Source organism: Fundulus heteroclitus, unplaced genomic scaffold (assembly GCF_011125445.2).
Source record: "Fundulus heteroclitus isolate FHET01 unplaced genomic scaffold, MU-UCD_Fhet_4.1 scaffold_378, whole genome shotgun sequence".
NCBI lineage: Eukaryota > Metazoa > Chordata > Actinopteri > Cyprinodontiformes > Fundulidae > Fundulus > Fundulus heteroclitus.
The window spans coordinates 1,549-15,304 of NW_023396790.1; the positions used below are offsets into that span (position 1 = coordinate 1,549).

A 13,756-nucleotide genomic window follows, 5' to 3' on the forward strand; every position below is an offset into this window, starting at 1 on the left:
CTACGTTTTAAAAGTTGAATGGCGTTTATAGGTGAAAGTAGGCTGAAGCAGTAAGATGACAAAAAGTTGAAATATTTGAAGAATTTGAAGGATTCTCCATTCATTTTCAATGAGAGCAAAAAACGCACACAAAGTTAAATATTTTAAATATTATAAAAGTTATAATTACAAAAAGACATAGCAGTAATGTCGTGAACGAGCTGAACGTTTTGATACAAAAATTGTTTAAATCGGTTGAAGTATGCAGGAGTAGTTAGATGCCGAAAAACGTACGGAATAATAATCAAGACCTGAAGGAACTTAATAAGTGAGAATGCTGTATAGCATTCTCACTTGATAAATTCATTGTCTGAAAAAAGTCTGATTCTGATGAGACTATATTTCTTCCATAACTGGACTCGCGATATCACATATTTACATGAGAGTATGTATCAGAAATTTCACTGATTTCACTGGCATAAACAAGCCGGGCCGTGACGTAAAGCTGCAACTTATTTATTAAGCTGTGTGTTTCCAGGACCAATATCGGGATGAACCTGGCCATCTGCATACATAATAAATAGTTTTATTTTGCTGACTCATGACTTTCTCATCAAATTACTGTGTAGATTCGAGCAAGATAGATCAGGGGTGTCATAGTTATGGTTCTGATTAATTTGCTTTTGGACTTAGAGGACCTTTATGTTTACCCTGTCATTATCCAGCCACCAGCAGTTACCCAATCTGTTTGCCTGTCACTCCCCTGTCACCAGTCACTAACCAATCAATTTGTTCCACTTCCAGTCACCACCCTGCTTTAGATCAGCTCCACCTGTTGCAGTTAATTAGTTTTCAATTCCGGTCAGCTGTTCATTCCTCTACTTATACTCATGTCAGTCTACTCCACAGTGCCAGATCATTACAATCCTTCCAGTGAGCCATATCTAGCGGTTCTGTCTGCCCGCCCGCCCATTATTCGATCCTTGCCTTGTCTCCTGTTTTTCTGAGTTTGCCTAGACCTTGTAGGATCTGAATGCCTGCCGTTTACAGACCTTTATAGACGCTCTGGCTCTGCTCCCGGATTCTGCTCTGGACCTTCCTGTACATCTGATCGCCTGGTTTGACCCTGGACTGATTATTTGGTTTACGGACTCTGATTCTCCCTTCAGTCTTCCCGCCTGCTCTTGTCACCCCGGGTTTTGAACCACTGCCTGCCTTTAATAAACTGTCTAAAGACGTTCTCTGCTTGTCTGGCTGAATTCTGGGTCCTCCGCCTCTGAACGTTACAAGGGGTCTACCTTGGTTGGAACGACGTAGACCCAGTTACATAGAACTGAGGGTGGTCTGTCTGGCCCCATTTACTTCAACCAGGTGTAATTGCTACAACTTCATACGATCTGTTTTTTTCCATTGGCTCGGACATTAATTCAGTTTCAATCCTACTGTGTGTTTCACAAAACAGGATTATTGGCCATCCGCTACATGTCTGCCTTTCCCATGTAAATTTATTATTTCTGTAAATAACCACATGATCCAAACAATCTAAGGTTTCATATAACATTGTTCGCTTGAAACGGCATGACTTTATTGAACTAGAGTTGTGTTAAAATGGTACAAATCCACTTTGGTTCTGTTTGGTCATGTTTTGACAAGAGGTTCCCCTCAGATTTTCTGTTCTGAAAAAATAATGTTCAGAAACTCATCCTTGAAATCTGTCGTTTGCTTTAGCCTGTTTAAAATGGACATTTAAAAAAAAAATGCAACGTGGCTAATGTACTAGAGCAAAACACATCAATTCTTTTACAGAATTGATGTGTGGTCAGTGGTCTTTAAAGGCAGTTCTCAAGGATTGGTACACTGCATGTTTATTTTTTGTCTTTCCTGTTTCAACACATCTGAATCAAGTGGCACATTCATGCAGAGCTTAATGACATGGTAAGAAGCTGAGACAGCCATTTTAATGAGCTGTAATGGAGCAGAAACATATCTAAGACATGCAGGATACTGGCCTTTGAGGGTTGGATTTGGCCACTTCTGATTTTAGAAAACACAAAACAACTTCACAAAACAACTTGTGGCACATTTAGAATGAGAACACAACTAAATGTGAACAATAGTAAAGAAATTTTAATGGTGCTGTAGAAGTGTGTGGGTGATGGTTAACTAAAAGCGGGCCCCGTATTCAATCTTGCCCGGGGCCCACCACAACTTTGCGTCGGCTCTGCTGCTGTGTTGTAAACCGAACGTGTTTGTTGTCTCTTCCTCTCACCTACAGAACTGAGATCCCTCTCCGGTGCATATCTCAGCGGCCTGAATGTTCAGCGGATCATCCGGATTCTCTGGGACTGAAAATACTGGAATGAAACTCGGATCGTGTCTTGGAACGAAGTAATAGGTGTTCAGAAGATATTCAGAATCATATGTAAACAAGGCGGAGGTGTTCTGTACCGACCCTGGAAGACAAAAATAAATGCCTGATCAGAACTAGAATGCATTAAACATGGAGTCACTTAACTCATTGGGGGGTTGGAAATCAGAAGAATTGACACAATATAGGAGGACCTAAACAGAAAATGTATAGGGATTTCTTTTATTTATCTACAAATTCTTATTCATGGTGTTTACATTCTAATTATTTAGTTTTCTTATTTCTCAGATTGGATAAAACACTTTAAATCATCCATGGGGATTTCTTACAGCTCGCCCCAAAGTTGAACAGCTCCTCTGGGTTGCTGTGGTTCTGCACTAGCGTCCCATCGGACAGGGTTAGGTCGTCTTTGGCGTCACCGTTCATCTTTCCCAACAGTCCAAGAGTGGAGTCTTTGAATTCCTCTGGCAGGAGGACAGTGGTGGTCATAGTTTCCCCCCGACGTCGCACCTCCACCCCGGCTCCAGAAGGAAACATCACGGTTACATTTGTAGAGGTGGGAGAAAAGACGAACACGCCTGCAAAATGTTTGGTGAGAAGAGAGACAAAGTGAAAAGATTCTTGGTTTCAGTGTTTTTAAAACTTTAGTAACCCTCAGTTGCAAATCTAAAAACCAAACCAGTATAGTAAAAAAACAAATAATACTGTCAGTGAAGAGAAAAGCATAGTTATACAAATGCAAAGCCCCAAATTTGATATTTTTGTTAACTAAAAAAAACAAGGGAATATTTTTCCCTTTCTTTGTCAGAAGTTATAAAACCTGTGATATGATCCAAAGATGTTTGAGGAATCTCACCCTTTAAATCCATCCAGTTCTGCTCTGCAAAGGAGAGGCTTTGCTGATTGCGCAGTACTTCAAGGCCGTCATGTCTACCATCCTGCCGCACCTCTATGATGTCGGACGAGCCTTCTTTCATGGCTACAGCCGTCAACTTTGTTGCCTTTATCGTGGCTCCTGAATCTGTTAGAGTCGCATTAGAGGAAAGAAAATGTTTGCATGCTTCGTGTTCCACCTCCTTTAAGATCGCGATCCCTCTGGCACTCACCCTTCACAGGTTCAGTTCTGCCTTGGACCGTCAGCTCTTTCTCCTGCGATCTGACCAGAGTGTATTCCCCTTTGCCGTTGAACGAGTAGCTGACGCCGTCAAAGGTAATGAAGTGTGGATCTCCAAACACCACCGCTGATATCAAACCAAAATGTAAGCATTGGCACGAAGTATTCCTCCCATTAATGGTGGCTTAACAACAAATTGTACCAGAGCTGGGAGACTGGTAGCGCCTGCAGTCACTGGAGGGCCGGTGTTTGAAGTAGTAGTGGCAGTTGTTCGACCAGAGGCAGCAGTAGTAGAAGCTGAGAACGTCGTAGATCCAGTGGGACAGCCCTGGGATCCGAGGGGGCTTCTTAAAAGGAGGTGACCCCCAGTCGTGAGCCCGGTCTGGGGTACTACCCCCGATCGAGTCTGCTGTGAGTACCTGAGCGCCGGTGCTGTCGTAGCAACACTGTTGTCCTGCTGCATATTTTGGACTGGAGAAGGGAAACAACATGTTACTTCAATACCTGACATTTTACCCACAAGAACTTCCACATACTTGCTGACATCCTGGATTAGAGAATAAAAATTGTCACAAACAAATTATAAACTCTAAATTGGGCTAGACTGGAATAGTGCAGTACTTCTCAGACCATGCTGCACACAAGTGTGGATTCAGTTCCAAATTCAGTAATAGTTCAGGGGTTGAATAGGTCGCCGTTGCATCACAGGACAACATAGAGATACACAAGACAAACAACTAAGCACACACACAGCAAAAGGGGCCAATTAAGATAACAGTCATGTTTGTGAGCTGCTGTAGGAAGCCAGCAGGTATCAAGAATATTTTCATTAAACTCACATTTCTGCATAAAAAACATTTTTATTGGTCTAATGTAATATAATTTTCCGTAAGTAAAAAAAATCATTATAATTTAGAGAAATAAGGGTTTGAAAACATCAGCCTGTGTGCAATTAATCAATAATCAGTTTCCCTTAGAAATGACTTACTGAAATAAATTATCTCTTCAATAGATAGATAGATAGATAGATAGATAGATAGATAGATAGATAGATAGATAGATAGATAGATAGATAGATAGATAGATAGATAGATAGATAGATAGATAGATAGATAGATAGATAGATAGATAGATAGATAGATAGATAGATAGATAGATAGATAGATAGATAGATAGATAGATAGATAGATAGATAGATAGATAGATAGAAAAGGGACTTTTTAGAAAGGCCAGTTAAAGCCTGAGTAACCAAGATGAACCGTAACCCAGGTATGCACAGGAAGAAAATTCAAACTCTACTCACAAATACCCCAAATGTGCATTTTTTGTAATTCCTTGTCAGCCACTGGACTAGTAACAACGTGCAGTTAGACGGGGACTCACCTAGCTTGTATTGCCCTCACACAGTGAACACTCCCAGGGTGGTATGTGCACACACTGCCCTTCTCTATATCGCAGCCATAATCAGTCTGAGGAACATAGAAAAGATCGAGAGCGTAAGACCAGGCTGTGCAATTCACTGTTTATTATACACTTCAATAACCACATGATATCTAAAACAAAGATGTTCAGTCAAACCTGCTTGGTAAATTACATAACTCCACCATGACCATCAGTGGTTTAATGATCCACAGCAGAGATCATACAGCAGAAAGGATTTTATGGTTTTGAACCCGTTGGTGTGCGGAGTATGTTTGTGGAAGAAACATGTTTTGTGCTGCAGAGTACTGCTTGAAGATAATGTTCTCATAAATGCTATAATTAGAGGGCCGCTTCTTCTTGACTTTGAACTGATGAGCGTTACGTTATCATAAACAGATCAAACCATCACACATTAATCTACCGCACAGATTCAGATTCCTGCACTGGAACACTGAGCTATATAATACACTGGAGTGCTAATCACCGTCTGTTTGAACGAGTCGATTGAAGCCAACAACCTCCATATTGGTACTCCCTATTTCCCCCCAGTAACTAGGGAATATGTGCGCTACAGCATCGAATAACAAGGATTTTCTCATGTTCAGTGGGGGGCTTAAAACTTTTAAAATGTCAAATGCCATATACTTTAATGTTATGTTCTAAAAATATCAAGTACTGAGAAAGTCATGTGCTGAAATATTTTGCATTTTATTCATTTAAATATATATGTTTAACATTTATAAATATATAAATAACAATATACAAAAACATATATTTACATATGTGTATACATATATATACATATATACATATACACATACTTATATATACATATATATATATATATTTAATATGAATAACATGTAAAATATTTCAGCACCTAATTTCCTAGTAGTTAATAGTGTTAGTACATCCACTGACTGTAGAATTACCTGTAAAACGTTTTCACTCAGCCAGAAAACTGCTTGTTATTGCAACTAAATCCTATGGGATTCTGTGAGAGTAAGGAGTAGCAAGATGGCGGCCAGTGACTTCAGTTTTCCGGCAAAATCAGCACTCCAGTGTATAATATAGCTCAGTGCACTGGGGTGACTTCATGTAGAGGTTCGTTTTACAAAAGGGTTTCTTATTCTTATTTATTTTTCCAAAGAAAAAGTGTTAAAGCTCAGTTCCTGTGCTCTGTGTTCATGTTTGCATTTGTTCATTTGCAGCAGTTATTTAGCGAAATTAGATGTTTTTTAATTCTGTTTATATTGCACCAATTTAAAAGTCCTGCTCCAGTCAAACTCTTGTTTCAACCAGTTGACGATGAATTCAATATCAAGTTATTGTAGTCTAATCTGAGCATCTGCACCTACATGAAACCTCCCCGTGTCTGCTCTCGCTTGAGCCAGGGTGCACGGGCAGTCGATGATCTCAGTGAGGAAGTTGGGCAGCTGATTTTCCAGCTGGTCCCAGGCCAGACACTTATCCACAGCCCATGCTGTTGAGTTCTGCCTGAAGCTCTCCTCTAGATGCCAGGCCAGCGCGTGATCCTCACTCCACGCTGCCTGGACGTTCCTGAAGAAAACGAAACACACGGACAACACTGCTGTTACGCTGGAAGCTATGGATAGCGATCCTTGAAGGTCTTCAGAGGATCTACTGTGTGAGAAAATTAAAACTGAAGTAATGTTGCAGTTTTCTGGGGGTAGTTTAACATACCACATGCCGTCAGGGTAGCTGCCTGAGCTGACACGAAGGGCGCCGAGCTCCCAGTTTGAAAAGCCATCTTCCGCAATTTTGGGCAAAAAGCTAAAAGAGCCACTGTTGGGGTGATCCTTGGCGAGGGAGTAAAGGTACTGCCACTCGCCCTGCCAGTACTCTGAGTATGGCTCTCCTGTGGAGAACATTTCTGCTTTCAATATTTTCTTAAATTGCAATGATCACATGCAGTAGCTTAAAAAAGCATTCACATCCTTTAAAATATGCCTTTATCACTATACAACCACAAGCCATAATTAATTTTATTTGGATTTTATGTGACCAATATGAAGTACTGCATAACTGTAAAATAAAAAAATAAAAATAGGGCATTGATTTTTTTTTCTTTACAAATTAAGAACTGACAAATGTGGTGTTGAGTTCCCTTTGCTCTGATACCCTTAAAGGAAATCCACCAAAGTTAACTGTCTTTGAAAGTCGCATTAGTAACAGGCCACACCATGAAGGCTAAAAACACAACACAGGCCAGGGAAAATGTTGTAGAGATTCTCAAAATAAGTTTATGAAACAATATACTTTCAACACATAACAGCGTACTACCCAAGCTAAGAGTCAAGACAAGTTGGCCACAACTGAGACTTTCCAAGACATGGATTTCCACCTAAATTGCGAAGTTTAGAAACCAGAAAGCCATTGTTGAAAGAAAGCAATAAGGGGTCCTGTTTCAAGTTTTGAGAATATTTTTATTTTATGTTAATGTTGTAGCATTAACAGAAACACAAAGAGCAAACAATACAATTAAACAAACAAAAGACATACACCAGTCCTGGACAACCAGAATTAAAGCGTTACATCTGCACACTATGAAACACGATCTAAATTAAAGGTAGCCTCATATCAAAGCGCTTCAAGGTCAACCATCGCCTGATTCCACAAACTGATAATTTCCTCCTTAGCATTGTGCACACGTGCAGCAGACAACTCTAGATATCTATTAAAGATAACACCCACTGGCGGTAAGACAGGGAATGTCGAGGTTTCCATTTCAATGCGACCATTTTCTTTGCGAAGCTTAAACCAGCCAAAAATACCCTTTCTTCTGCTTTGTGCAATTCAAGTCATTACATGCCATTCAACAACTGTTTCAAGTTTTAAACTTTTTGTCCTAATTGAAAACTGCAGCGCAGAGTGGGAAAATAAGACCTAAGCCCTGTGGGGACGGGGAATCCGGTCAGAGTGCATGGAAATATGGATGGAGTTAAAGAGTAATAACGCGAGAAACCTTTCAGAGGCTGCAAAACACTTGCGACTAAGGAGGAGGTTTTGCCTTGCATACAACCAGAGCCCCAATAATCTGGATCAAATAAACTTTAGTCCAGAACTAAATCTTTGGTAAGGCTTTAAATGTTTCACAGATGCTTTAATCCAATCTGACTGAGACAAAGGAACAGAAGCTGTAATTGCTGCAAACGCAGTTCTGCAAACGATTGTCACAGGGGGGCTGAATACAAATGCGCAAAACACATTTCACATCCTTATTTGTAAAGAAAGAAAGAAATGTTGAAAGCCATATACCGTTGTCCTTCTTCTTCATGATTATGCAAAACTTTGTCTTGGTCTAACATCCATAAAGTCACAATAAGTTATGCTGAAATTTGCACTTGTAACCTTAAAATGTGAAAAAGGTGCAAGAGGGAAAATTGCATTTCAAACATCTGGAATCCTTAAAGTGGATAGACATTGTTCCTACCTGTCTCTCTGTATCCCCAGAGCTCTATGTTGACCTTTTCTGCGTTGACCAAAGTGGTGTTCCACGTCATCTGTAGATTTCCTCCAACACCTGGCGTTCCGTAGTACTGCCACTTCGTAGAGTTCACCAGAACGGCTTTGAATCGAGAATCCAACTTGCCCGTGTGAACTGCAGCAGGCCATGTGGACCAGTTAAAAATAAATTGTAGTGTAACATTTGAACTCCAGTTTATATAATTACAGGTTTTAAAGCCATGTGCGTTCAAGTGCAGTACCTGAAAGCCAGGCCCCGGCTTTGTCGAATGTGGTACCGTTATCTGAGGAGATCTGCAAAGAAACCCAACCGGTTTCGTATAACAGTGGGGAAATGCAATGGCCTCCTCCAACCTTATCCACGTACCCAACAGTGTTAATTCTATCATCAAACCTGCCAGTTTAAAAAGAGCGATCAGTTATTTTTCACCTGGTTTTGCTGTCACGTTTGCAAGAGGAAAAAAAAAAAAAAAAAACGTCCTACCTACAAACAATGTAAGAGCTCTGGTTGAAAGTTGCATCAAGGACAAGAAAGTCTGTCCCACCCAGGATGGACCCGGAGTACGGGGAGGTATTTACGCAGGACTCTTTGTAGTCAGAGCAGCAGGACCCAAGAGACTCACATGTTGGGTGGCAGGAGCAAGTGTCCAATTTTTCCCCACAATTTTCTGCACATGTCTCTCCTGTCCAAAATAAAAATAAATAAATAAATAAATGCACCCTTCTATTTGTTCATTCATACTGGTCTTGCAGAGTGCTGCATGTCAGAAAAAGAAGAAAGACAATTTTTTTATTTTATATTTATAAAACTTAAACTGCAAAGTGGTTTGCATTAATACGGTAAGAACCGGGCCCTAAACGGATGCAAAAACAAGTAAAATGTTCTTAAAAGTTAGTCTATTTGTCCTCAATTTGAGCCAGTAAATAAGATTATCTGCCAATGGAATGAGTATCTTTACCCCTAAAATAAGATAGTTAGACATCATGCACTTGAAATAAGATGATGGTGATGAATTGTTCCTATTTTAAGAGGAAAAATCTTATTCCATTGGCAAATAGTCTTATTTACATGCCCAAATCAAGGACAAATACACTTATTTTAAGAAAATTTAACTTATTTTTAGTTCTGTTTTTGCAGTGCACTAGCTGCTTTTGTGATGGCACGGGTAATCCAAGGCTGCTAATGAGGGCTTTGTTTATTTCTTTCCTATTGTATGAAAGATTGGATGCTTTGTTTTCTTAAAATTAATGTTTGAAAATAGATTTGTAGCAATTGTATTCCCACTTTTGTTTTAACAAATTTCAAGAAGTGTAACTGGAGTTTTGTGTCTCTGAGTGACAAAGAAACATCCAGATTATTCTTTCATATACAGATTGTACAGTAGATGTGTCGTGCACCTATTGTTTCCCATTAATAAGAGCAGAAATGTTTGTGCCCCTGTGTGAAACAAAGTGTAACTTTAGTTTTTGCTGCGTGTGCAAGCTTTAAAGAAAATCTACAAATACACAGCTTCCCCGTTTTTCCGTTTTATAGGATGTGAAAAGTTTTCCTCCTGATTTAGCCCTCTAGAAATCATCAAGGACAAAACTGTGTTTGCTTCTGGATTCATTCCTGTAGATCTGCCTTTGCACAAAATACAGGTGCACACATCTGTAGTCGTAATGTAAAGTTAGTCTGCATAAGGTCAGGTCTCAGCTTTAAAAGCGTACAGACTGAGCAGCTTGAGACTTTGAACTGCTGGCTGAGAAAATGACTAATCTATAGACATAGTGTCTTCACTAAATGTTAAAGTTTTGTGGCAATCAACATTTAACATTAAGAGAAGCAGTTTTTTTTTTTTTTTTTTTTTTTTTTTTTTTACTTTGGCATGTAAGTATTTGTCCTTGTTTTTATCTAGCTCTGAAAAATATGTTGAAAAGTGAGCCCAGGATCCCATTTGTCCTGTCAAAATGTAGCCTAAACAAAGCCAGTGAAAGACAAGCTTGGTCCGATTACATCCAATAACATTTTGACTCTGTTTAGAGATGAACAGACAACTTTTGACCTTTTACTTTTCTACCACGTTTGTATTTTGTTAACAGTCAGCAATGGTATCTAGATCACTAATGAGGGATTGATTCTCACTTCAGTTCTTTTCATGCAGTGCTTTTTAAAGTTAAAGTTTTTTTTGTCATTTGAATGTTTGTTCCTTGGATTTTGTGTTAAGCTGTTTGGACGGCCTGGCTTATGACTTGTGTTATAGAAATTAACTTGCATAGCCTTTCTTTGTTTTTTTTTCTATCAAAATTAGAATAAGTTATTGTTTTATTGATTTTATTGTTCTATGTAATATTCGTATAGCAACAACCTTCTTAGATTTATAACATTGTTGTCAAACCCAACATATTGTTTTGTAGCGTTTGATTTAAGGCTTTCTTTATAGATAGACAATAATCAAATCCATAAACGTGGAGTCAACAGAATTAATTTAATTTTATCATTTTTTTCCTTTTTCTTTTTCTTTTTGTATTTCATGATTGTCGTTATTTTCTTTTGTGTTCATGATGCATTTTTGCTCTCAATTTTTCCTGACGGCTGGATATATATAGGTGTAGGTACCAGAGAGGGCACCATAACTGGTCCTGATGAAGAACAAGCTTGATTGAAACGCGTTCATCAGAAATGTTTTTACCGAAATTGAGATTCAGAATGAAGGTATTTTAAATACTTTTTCATTTAAATGTTGATTCCCTCTAAACATTTTGAGCCAGCTGTTTTTATCTTTTCTTCTTTTACTTCACATGAACATTTGTATTGAAAGTCGAGGCCTGACGCAGAGTGAGTTAGTAAACCTGAGACGTCAGAGGAGCAGAGACAGCAGCGCTTCTTCTAACACCAGAGCCATTCAGGACTCTTGTCACACGTGTGCCTCATGCTAGAAAGCCACGGTAATAATCTCTACACGCTATCTTGTTTTTAAACTGCACAAACAGAACATCTCGTTGAGCCAAGCACTCTAAGCTTTGTGCAACAGTCTGTTATGTTCTTCTTTGATTTATGCCACAAGTTCAAATGGCAACATCAAACCAAAGTTACTTCTGACTGGAAGAAATTACTAGTTTCAACCTCAACGTAATTACATGCTTTTAGAAGATAAAAACATAATTTAGGTCGGATCAGAGTTCATTACTGATGTTATTTCTAGTGGTTATGGCTGAATAAATGAAAGTAAAATTAAAATTATTTATTATGTATCAAACATAAAACATATATTTTTTAACATTTAATCTGTAAAGTAGATTTATGTCAGGAGTTAAAACTCATCGTGGCTAAGATAACTTTTTTTTAATAAAAGAATCTGAGCTGATTTGCAAAACACCCTTACTGTATTAAACTGAATTCAGATTTTTCGGATCACTTAACCTCACTTAGAGCTCCCCAAATATTTCAAAAAAGAGAATCTTTACTGCCACCATTTCCCCATAGTTGCTTTTTTTATAATAGATTTTCAAATTAAGTCTCTTTAACTCCTTTTATGCTATTTATTTACAACGTATTTCGAGGGATAACCTGAGTTGGAGTGAAATACTGCATCTTATAACAAAGAAACAATGAAAATGAGACTGATCATCAACAAGAACCCATAATGTGGGAGGTACTTGCCTAATGTTCTGCAGATATATGAAAGCAGAAGGATAAATGTTACTGCTGCTGATCTTCTCATCCTGGTAGAGGCAGATTTTCAGCTCCGCTCTCTTCTGTCACCGTGTTTCTGCCACACTGACGCGCTCAGCGTTTCTCCAAACCTTGGACCTTTGGTGCCCTGCATTTACACACGCTCCTGTTAATCACTAACTAGGAATCATTATGGCAACATTTTCAGCTGAATGCTCACGTGTCTAACTTTGACCACCACTTGCTTTAGAAAAAAAAAAAGGCAAACTTGATTAAACGAATAAGATAAGCACATTGTGTTTGATAAGATAAATTAAACATGCTGACCTATTTAGAAGCATTTTATCTTAAAAAGAGAGACAGTAAGCAAGCAGAGATGAGCATGTTTGATTGTGAGAACATTAATATTTACTATTGCAATAGTAACCTCAGCATAAACTGAACCTTATGTCAAGTCTATTTGTGGGAGGGATTAAATATTCAGCATTTCAGTATTAGCCTGAATCCCATTTCACCTAAGTGAAAGGAGCCTCTGCATAAGAAAACATTTTTTTCTTTGATTTCATGCTTCCATCGTTATCGAAACAAATCAAAATGACTGTGTGCTGCTGATTAAAAAGGGTAAAATTTCCATGGATGAGCAGGTTTGATGTGGAAGACCTTGAAAGGGCGGCACAGAGTCCTCCTTTGGGATAACTGAGGCCCCGTCCACAAGGAAACGACATTAGGTGTATCCACAAAGATATTTTGCCGTTTAAGCTATACGTCCACACGGATCCGACGTTTTAGGAGACTGCATATGGTCTTTTTTTGAAAACGGGTCCCAGAGGGAATACATTTCAAAATTGTGGTTTCATTTTGCCATGTGTACAGGTGAGCCGCATCTTTTCTGAAACGGTGACGTCGTCTTCATAACCTGTAAGCGCCTCACTCTCAACACCAATGAAACAACAAAGACGGTTAGCCAGGACTGCCGACGCCACACAGTGTTGCATCCATGCTAAGGAAAATATTGGCCTCGTTATGGCTGCCAGCAGCGTCCTCAGACTCCTCCTTTCTAACAAGCCCACTCGTCACTCTGTGTCCCCCGCCAAACTATGTAAAAATCACATTGAACGTGTCTAAATGTCTGTGTTTGATCCCACGGCATGTTGTTGTGTTTACTTCACATGAGTTGTCTGTGCAAGCCCGATGTTTTATGCATGTTTCTGTGGCAGTGTCACAGCGCCACCAATAGGCCCGGCATATCTAGTACAGCGTTTTCGGTGCTGCCTCCTTTCATCTGTACACACTTTTTCTTAATCGCTTAGGAGAATTTACCGAGTTCGTCTTCTTTTGAACGGGGCCTAAAGAGCAGAGACCACAAGCCAAGTCAACATCAGTGTCTGATCTCAGAAAGACACTTGTGGAAGTTCCAAAGAAGTTAAAAAAACAAAACAACTGGACATTTTTTCCGAAGTTTGAAGACGTTTTGCTTCCCATCCAGAAAGCTTTCTCAATTTAAAATGTCTGGAATAGTGTGGAGCTCCAAGCTTTAGAGTATTGCCAAACGAAGGCCTTGTTATGGCTTAGATAACAAGATTGGTCGACAATTCACACAAACACCCTCCTAAAGCTCACTGAATGCCTTAGTAGAAGCTGTTATAGCTGCAAAGGGTTTTGCCGACATTACATTCAACACTATGGATTAAGAATGGGATGTCACTCCAGTTCATACCTACAAAAAGACAGA

General features: G+C 39.1%; 1 protein-coding gene across 1 annotated transcript; it reads right to left on the reverse strand.

The window, feature by feature from the left end:
- Positions 1 to 2,210: 2,210 nt before the first annotated feature.
- On the reverse strand, positions 2,211 to 12,145 carry LOC118560068 (sushi domain-containing protein 2-like). Its single transcript, XM_036130711.1, has 12 exons — positions 12,013 to 12,145; positions 8,854 to 9,052; positions 8,612 to 8,763; positions 8,338 to 8,505; positions 6,588 to 6,762; positions 6,242 to 6,443; positions 4,845 to 4,930; positions 3,664 to 3,932; positions 3,454 to 3,588; positions 3,204 to 3,368; positions 2,677 to 2,925; positions 2,211 to 2,432 (listed from the first exon to the last, which is right to left on the reverse strand). The coding sequence occupies exons 1-12, from the start codon at positions 12,071 to 12,073 to the stop codon at positions 2,245 to 2,247; spliced, it is 2,049 nt and encodes a 682-aa protein (XP_035986604.1). The 5' UTR covers positions 12,074 to 12,145; the 3' UTR covers positions 2,211 to 2,244.
- Positions 12,146 to 13,756: the final 1,611 nt, after the last annotated feature.

Excerpts from the sequence above, each read along its gene's own strand:
- LOC118560068 (XM_036130711.1), bottom strand. The coding sequence starts at position 12,073 with ATGAGAAGATCAGCAGCAGTAACATTTATCCTTCTGCTTTCATATATC. Across the intron at positions 6,444-6,587 it reads AGCTACCCTGACGGCATGTG|GAACGTCCAGGCAGCGTGGA; the intron begins GTATGTTAAACT and ends CGTTTTCTTCAG. Across the intron at positions 2,433-2,676 it reads GTTCAACTTTGGGGCGAGCT|GGTCGGTACAGAACACCTCC; the intron begins GTAAGAAATCCC and ends TTTGTCTTCCAG.